Source organism: Physeter macrocephalus, chromosome 18, assembly GCF_002837175.3.
Source record: "Physeter macrocephalus isolate SW-GA chromosome 18, ASM283717v5, whole genome shotgun sequence".
NCBI classification, from domain to species: Eukaryota; Metazoa; Chordata; class Mammalia; order Artiodactyla; family Physeteridae; genus Physeter; species Physeter macrocephalus.
The window spans coordinates 83,161,916-83,170,802 of NC_041231.1; the positions used below are offsets into that span (position 1 = coordinate 83,161,916).

The 8,887-nt window shown below is 39.2% G+C and overlaps 1 protein-coding gene across 1 annotated transcript in view; it reads right to left on the bottom strand.

Moving 5' to 3' along the window:
- Positions 1-8,887, bottom strand: part of PKHD1 (PKHD1 ciliary IPT domain containing fibrocystin/polyductin) — a 429,330-nt gene that overhangs the window by 148,897 nt on the left and 271,546 nt on the right. Inside the window, exon 52 of the mRNA XM_024121891.1 lies at positions 4,168-4,305. Coding sequence (XP_023977659.1) covers positions 4,168-4,305 — 138 coding nt within the window. The remainder of the gene's footprint in view (positions 1-4,167; positions 4,306-8,887) is intronic.

Consider the following 8,887-nt stretch of genomic DNA (forward strand, 5'->3'; position numbering starts at 1 on the left):
ATTTGTTTGTCTCCACAGCTTTATTGAGACATCTCTTGAAAGCTAGGTTCGTGACTTCTATTTCTGTACCTCAACCTCCCCTGTGGTACTTGGCACGTGGTAGGCAACGAGCAAAAAAACATGATGAATGAAAGTATGGACAAATAAGTGAAATACCTTAAGCTTATCTTAAGTGTTTTATCAGACTAATGAGACAACCACTGAACAAAGAATGAAACTGAATTTGGCATTTGTGATGCAGCTGCAGCCCTCTAAGCAAAGCTTTGATCTTAAACTTCCTTTCTAATGCTAGCATTATGATTCCACTCCACTAAAAGTCAACTGATACATTTTGCCAGCACCAGTTGCCTTAAAAGCAGGACCACCAAGAAATATAATTCCACAATGTTAGGACTTGGATCAAATGGCATCAGATAGCAGACAGACTCTGGCAGTGCTCTGTGCCAATGTCCACATCTATTAGGTTTATTTGCTAACTAGTCTTATTATCTATTTCATGTTGGGATTTCTTTAGGGTGTGGTAGAATGGGACAGATGGGTTGAGAGTCTTCCTTCAGGCATCATACAGATAGCATTGGGCAGATGGGTTCCTTTCAGATAATCAACCTTTAAGCCTGGAACACATGGACAAGCAGAGAGAAAAAGAACATACCATTGTCTAGTAATAGATAAAAATATAGTTGGTAATGGACACAATTAAAAATAAGATTTGAAATGTATAAATCAAAACTGGAAAGTGGCATTGTGTCACTTCCCTTCAAAGGTACAGATTTTTAGGCAACAAGTTTGAATTATAGTAATAAGTGACCTCAGAAACCTAAAAAACTTACCAAAAAAGACCACTCTTAGCAATAGAAGATGCCAACCTGAAATAAGTTTTGTAGTAACAAGAACAAGGCTCAATTTTATTGAATATTTCTATCAGTTAACTGGATGAGAATTTTATAGAATATTAAACAAATGAGCAAGTGATATTGATCTGGGAGGAAAAAATCAGAAGTCAAAAGGATTTTCTCACTGTGGAAAGATGGATTGAAATAATAAAAAAAAAGACATGAGTAAAGAATATTGCACTTAGGTGTCCCTAAAACCCAAGTGAAAACAAAATAATTCTTACACAAGTGTACAATGTAGAGATATGTATTTGAGGCAGCATATGCAAAAAGAGAAGGAATTAGAGTTGATGAAGTAGTTGGCATAATCAGCTGGATGAAGTTGAATCTTTGGCTGTTTTAAAAGAAAAACCATATCTGTGGTGGAGAGCGTCCACTGACACCTCATTTCCAAACTCTGCCCTCCTTTACTCTGCTCACTGTCCTGGGACACAGCTGTCCTGGATACAGGACATCAATGAGTCTTCCTTTACTCGGAGTTCCGGTTGGGTTTGGCTAAATGGTAGCATGAGCAGGAGACGAGGGAGGACAGAGAGTAAGATGTGGGTATTTACTCCCAGAGGTCCTTCTGGGTACTGAGTGTGGCCCAGTCACACAAAAGTTCATGGTGCTGTCTGACAACCATCTTCAGGCATTCACCTCCATCTCTGATTCCAGTAACAATCTCCTTCTCTTACTCCTTTAGGGGAAGGGATGATAAGGATACTCTCCTATTTCTAGCCCTGGGGTTTGTCCCAGGCCATTTGGATTTTTGTAAATGGTTCCTTCATTAAAATCTCCTCCAATTGCCCAATTTAGTATGACATGTACTTCCCACAGGCACACTTACAGATAAACTAGCATTTATTAAAAAACTACTGTATGCCAAGCACTTAGTAGGAGCTGTTATACTTATGGTTTCAGCATCCCTCTGAGGTAGGTTCTATCATATGTTACAGATGAAGTGATGGAGGCATCCAGAGGCTGATTTACTTAAGGCCAAACATCAAGTAGGTAACCAGGTTGGATGTGACCCCAGGCTGTCTGACTTAGAGCCCATGAATATAGCCCAATTCTGCTATATTCATTTCACTCTGTTCAGAATAAGTCATGACTTATGCTTATACTCTTAATTTGGAGAATAGTTCTTTCCCCCTGGCTTCATACTTTCAGAGGAATTAAACAAAACAAGTGTGTTAAGCAACAATTTCAGGAAGCATGAGGGGAATCTCATAACTCAGAAATGTGGAGGCAGTGCAAATTTGTAAAATCTTTCTGAAAAGCAAATTGACAATATGCATCCAGGACCTTAAAGCATGCACTTACCCTTAGGCCCATTAATTCCACTTATAAAAGTCTATCCGAAGAAAATAATCAGAGATGTAAATAATGACTTAAGTACTAAGATGTTCATTGCAGAGTAAGTTACAAGGACAAAAAAAAACAAAAAAAAACAAAACCTGAAATAACCTTGAAGTTCAACAATAGAAAAATAGTTAAATTATTATGCAGGTATGTATATGTATAGACTCACATGGATGTGGAATATTAAAGCTACCAAAATTGTGTCTTGGAAATAGAATGAATTGAGGAAATTCTCATATTGCTAGTATAGGATTCAGAAGATTATCAGACTGTATACTCTATGTGTTGCAGCACGTGTGTGCATGTACACATGCATGTGTAGGGAAAAAAATGATTTTAGGACTACAAAACATTAACTGCATCTATCTTTACATTTGGGAGTATAAGTGATTACTTTATTTCTTCTGTATAACTTTCTACTTGCCTTTCTGTATTTTCCAGGTGGCACAATAGAAGCAAAAAATAAAAATTATTTTAAAACATCAATAATTGTGATTAAAATGATATAACTATAATTATATAATCATAATAATAACTGTGATTAAAATAACTGTGATTTATATATGGCTAAAATAATAGGAACTGCATAACCTGAAAAAGAGAAGATTCAATAAAATGTAGATGAAGGGCTATCAAAAGAAAGAGATTGACACTCATCTTAAATAGATCAAACAGAAGAACCTGAACCAACAGAAATTAGAGGAAGATAGATAGACTTTGTCTATAAGAAGGGAAAGAATTCTAATAGACTTTTTTAAAGTGGGAACACATTGTCTCAAAAGGTTTTGATTTTTCTGTCGCTAGAAGCATTCAAGAAGAGGTTTGACCAAAATTTTTCAGGAAGCTTCTTGCAGTGATTTAAACTTTGGACAGGTAGTTAGGCCTAGAAGTCTCTCCTTCCAGAGTCTAAAATTTGCATGCTACTGAACAACAATATCTAAACATTTCCTCACCATCAGAGATTGTTTCTTTGGGATAAGGTATTTTTGTTTCTGAAAATTCTCTTTTAACCTCCTCTGTGGGGGCAAAGTAGAATGCCTTTCAGAGTTCAAAAGGAGTTCCTCTGAGGGCAAGGGACATGTCTTCCCATCATTGTGTACAACAGTTTCAAGTACAGAGCCTACCTAGAGCAACTCGGGTTTTTATTTAAGTAAGCCAGTGTACCAGACCTGGTTAAACACCACCCCAGATCCACTCCATCCTGCAACATCCCTCACTTCCTAGCAGGAGGACCCTCATCTCCTAGCACCATTGCATCTCTGGCCCCTGACCAGGAAGCCACAAAACATAACACACAGAGCAGTTCATGGGTTTGGCGGGGAGGGGGCCAGGTGAATTGCTTGCCTTCTCCCAAGCTTTCTCCCTTTACTGTCCTAGGATGTGATGGCTCTATAAGGCTCCTCTCAAGGCATCTCCCACACTGCACAAACAGCCCTGTTTCCTTGAGAGACTCCCTCTCACTTCACAGCGATTTCTGCCCCAGTATAGCACGAGCGCACAGCTTAGCTTTCAGGTCTGTTCTCTGAAGGATGTGCACTAAGATAGCAACTGAAATTTTCTTGTGAGTTGGTTGATCAAAAGATAACCAATCCACCCTACAAGATCTTCTGAAAGAGTGAGCCACGGGTAAATTCTCACACAAAGAACTAAAGGGAGAATTGCTGTGTGGCCTGAAGGAGGCAAAAGGAGCCCTGCAATGAGCATGAGGACCCTGGGACCAGATGGCAGCAGACAGCAGGTGGACCGGAGGGGGTGACCAACAAACTTCACCTCTGTCTGTGTCCAAAGCTTGCCAGGGAGAAGCTTTACTAGCAAACTTCCTCCTTGCCTCAGCCCTCCCCAGACTCCCTCAAGCAACCCGCTGGAGGCCACCATCCTCTCCCAAGGCCCCTCTCTCCTCCCAATCCTGGTGCCCTTGCCCTGGACTCACCAACTTTCAGCTCTCCGCCTGCAATGAGCATGCATGCCATGCTCAGAACGTTGCTTCTGTCCACAGGGAATTCTAGAGTCCCCATCACATAGAGGCCTCTGAGGGACGGAAGATCTGTATCCACAAGGACAGTCCTGTCTGCAGAAGGAAAAGAAATTGCTCAGACCCATAAACACAACAAGAATTACATCCTGTCCTCCAGTGACCTGCACTGTGGTGCTCCAGGCAGTTCAGGAGCTGCTTCCCTTGCTGCCTGGGCCAGGTCGGGGGCAGGAAGTGGAATAACAAATGGTTTTCCAAAGGCTAGGCTTTCATAAAGAGGCAGGGGAAACAAGAAGGCATGATGCATACATTCTGCCATCACTTCACAAACTGAGGGTCATGGCCAAAGGCATTGCCAATGCCCCAAACCCTGCCCCAAGCCTACGTTAGTGCAAACATCCAGATGAACTCCACACCCTTTGTCCCCATCCCTCCAGTTTGGCTCTCATGTCTGTGAGGTAGACAACCATACAGAAGACCTTGGCCTCTGAAGTCAGACTATCTGGATGTGTATCCCAGCTCTGCTACTGTCTGACTGCATGGACCAACAATTTCACCCCTCTGTGCCTCAGTTTTCTAATCTGTGAAGTGAGGATGATAATAAAAATACCTGCTTCATTCATAAGGTTTTTGTGAGGATTAAATGAATCAACAGACCTAAAGGGCTGAACCATTCTCAATTCCCCAATCCCACCACGAAAAGCCCAGTGTCTGGTATGTGCTCAAAAAACGCTGGAAATTTTCATTATTAGTACTGTTGTCCATTAGCTTGGCAAGCTTGCAGAGCTCATGGGACAACTTAAAACTTATTCTTCATTTCCCCTTCCATAAAAGCAGTTTCCATACAACTTCAGGAGAAAGAAACATTGATTTTTGTTTAAAAGTAACAATAGAGTAATACAGGAGTAAAAATTCACCTTTAAAACAGTAAATATTTCATGTGTGCCAAAGTATTAAGTGTTACTATCTGAGGCTTAGTAGTAATTCAACCCAAATTAAAGATATCAAATAAACATTTCTGCTTACATCTTAAGTACCATAATCACTGACACATGCAAAGATTTTTAAGGAATTTTTTTAAAAAGTTATTTTGTTGAAGTATAGTTGATTTACAATGCTGTGTTGGTTTCTGGTGTACAGCAAAGTAATTCAGTTATACATATATATCTATTCTTTTTCATATTCTTTTCCATTATAGGTTTTTAGAAGATACTGAATATAGTTCCCTGTGCTATACAGTAGGTCCTTCTTGGTTATCCACTCTATATATAATAGTTTGCCTCTGCTAATCCCACACTCTCAGTCCTTCCTTCTCCTACCCCCTTTCCCTTGGCAACCACAAGTCTATTCTCTATGGCTGTGAGTCTGTTTCTGTTTCATATTTAAGGAATTTTTAAACATAATCTCACTTCTCATTCCAGAAAACAATGTACCTGCTGTTCTTAAGGACCTGCTCACCCAGATTAACTTCTCAGGAGTTGTCTTCTCTGGTTTCTGCCTACTGCTCAAAGGATAAGACCACCACACCTTCCTATGGCAGAGTAGAGGGTCGTGAACCAAACATTTCCCTCTTCCTTCTGGTTCATAGTTAGACTACCTTTTCTACCCTCCTCTACAATTAAATGAAGCCATGTGACTGAGGTGTAGTCAATAAAATGTAGGCAGAATCGAAGTGTGACATCTCCGGACCTGGTCCCTAAATTCTCCTGCACGTATTCCCTCCCTCCCCTTGTGTCTCAGTTAAATAGTAGAACACAGGTTCTCATGGTGTGGGCATGGGCCAAACAGCATCTGCATCACCCACTCATCCATCAGAAGCAACCCAAGTTTTAGCTCTGCTGGTAAGTCATTCATGGTCTCACACTGGATCCACCACTCCCCTGTGGAAATCTCTCTCTCTAGTGATACACTGAACCTTCTTACAACATAGCACTAAAGCACATTATTGTAATTACATACATGATTATTGCTTGTAAGGAGGGAACTGTCACTGGGCTGGTCCTCAGTGTAATTATGTCTTTCTCTCCAACTGTTACTTCCTTAGGAGAAGAGAACATCCCTTTTTAAAAATCCCTAGTGCTTACTGTGACATCAAAGATAAAGCTGTTAAATAAACATTGCCCAGATCTGTTGAGTTTAGTTCCCGACACCCCTTAAAATTCAAGAGTTTATTAGTGACTGATACAAAATGAATAATCAGGCTAAACAGATGAAAATAAATTCGCATTTCAATTTCATGTCTGCTCCTTTCCACATATTCAAACAAAAGAGTGAAATATCTAGAGAATGTTCTAGGTTTAACATATATTTTATAGGTTCATGACTTTAACATGACTTCAAAAGCAAGATAGAAATTATTTCAAGCAAACACTTTTCAATACAAGAGTTCTATACAAATAGCCTTTATCTCTTCCAACCTATGGCCCATTCTACCAGTGTTTGGCTGTTGAACCTGATTGTACAAAATAACTGAATTTCTTCAATAAATGTTTTCTCTCATTCACAAAATACTTACACGCAACACACACACACACACACACACACACACACAAAAGCATGATATTAGGCCTCTTTTGAATATACTTCTCAGTTAAAATATGTCTATTACATGGAATTTAAAATTTTCCCTTTGGTCTTTAGCACATTCCTCCTTCGTAGATGTTTTTCTTTAAATTGACTTACCCACTCCAAATATACCAACAAATTTCCCACAAATCATTGTTAGCCTAACTATTTTAAGCTCTGTGAGAACAGAGACCATAGCTGTGACTCTAATGTTTATTTGCTCAGCACATAGAACAATACCCATAATTTGGTAGGTGCTCAAAAATAACACACACCCCACATGTAAAACCCAACAGCCATCAGAAGCAAAGTATAGGTTGAAGGCAAGAGTAGAAACACTATTCTTATTTCTTTCAGTGCCACCTTTCACTTTGAAATTTCCACCCGGTCCCCTTTTTTTTCTTGCCTCTTTCCTTCCTGTGCCAAATCTTATTGGGTGGTAGGAATTCAAAGATGAGTCAGGACAGCTAGGGCACCTACCAGACACCAGTGGGGGACCACGGGCACCTAAGAGGATGGAAGGAACCCCCAGCAACCGGTTGTTTCAATTATAGTTTTCTTTTTCCAAATACAATTTTTATCTTTCTAATTTTATTTTGTTTTTTATTCATTGATATTATACTTCTCCTTTTTTTCTTTCTTTCTTACTTTATTTTTTTTTTTTTTTTTACCACACCATGAAACTTCAGGGATCTTGGTTCCCAGGCCGGAGGTCAGGCCCAAGCTCCTGTGGAAGGAGCTCTGAGTCCAAACTGCTAGACTAACAGAGAACCTCAGACCCCAAGGAATATCAATCAGAGTGAGGCCTCCCAGAGGTCCTCATCTCAGCACCAAGACCCAGCTCTATACAACAGCCTACAAACTCCAGTGTTGGATGTCTCAGGCCAAACAACGAGTAAAACAGGAATACAGCACCACCCATCAAAAAATAAAAAAGAAACGACAGAAAAATATGTTACATATGAAGGAGCAAGGTAAAAACCTACACAACCAAATAAATGAAGACAAAATAGGCAACCTACCTGAAAAAGAATTCAGGGTAATGATAGTATAGATGATCCAAAATCTCAGAAACAGAATGGAGAAAAATATAAGAAACATTTAACAAGGATCTAGAAGAACTAAGAGCAAACAAACAGTGACGAACAACACAATTACTGAAATTAAAAATACTCTAGAAGGAATCCATAACAGAATAACTGAGGCAGAAGGATGGATAAGTGAGCTTGAAGATAAAATGGTGGAATAACTGCCAGGGAGCAGAATAAAGAAAAAAGAATGAAAAGAATTGAGGACAGTTTCAGAGACCTCTGGGACAACATTAAACACACCAACATTCGAATTACAGGGGTCGCAGAAGAAGGAGAGAAAAAAAAGGGTCTGAGAAAATATTTGAAGAGATTATAGTTGAAAAATTCCCTAACATGGGAAAGGAAATAGTTGATCAAGTCCAGGAAGGACAGAGAGTCCCATACAAGATAAACCCAAAGAGAAACATGTGAAGACACATATTAATCAAACTATCAAAAATTAAATACAAAGAAAAAATATTAAAAGCAGCAAGGGAAAAGCAACAAATAATATATAAGGAAATCTCCATAAGGTTAACACTTGATCTTTCAGCAGAAACTCTGCAAGCCAGAAGGGATTGGCAGGACATATTTGAAGTGATGGAAGGGAAAAACCTACAACCAAGATTTCTCTACCCAGCAAGGATCTCATTCAGATTTGATGGAGAAATTAAAACCTTTACAGATAAGCAAAAGTTAAGAGAATTCAGCACCACCAACCCAGCTTTACAACAAACGCTAAACAAACTTCTCTAGGCAGGAAACACAACAGAAGGAAAAGACCTACAAAAACAAACCCAAAACAATTAGCTATAAATGATACATTAAAGAAGATGGACCTAATTGATATTTATAGGATATTCCATCCAAAAACAACAGAATACACTTTCTTCTCAAGTGCCCATGGAACATTCTCCATGATAGGTCATATCTTGGGTCACAAATCAAGCCTTGGTAATTTAAGAAAATTGAAATCATACCAAGTATCTTTTCCAACCACATCGCTATGAGACTAGATATCAATTACAGGAAAAAGAAGTGTA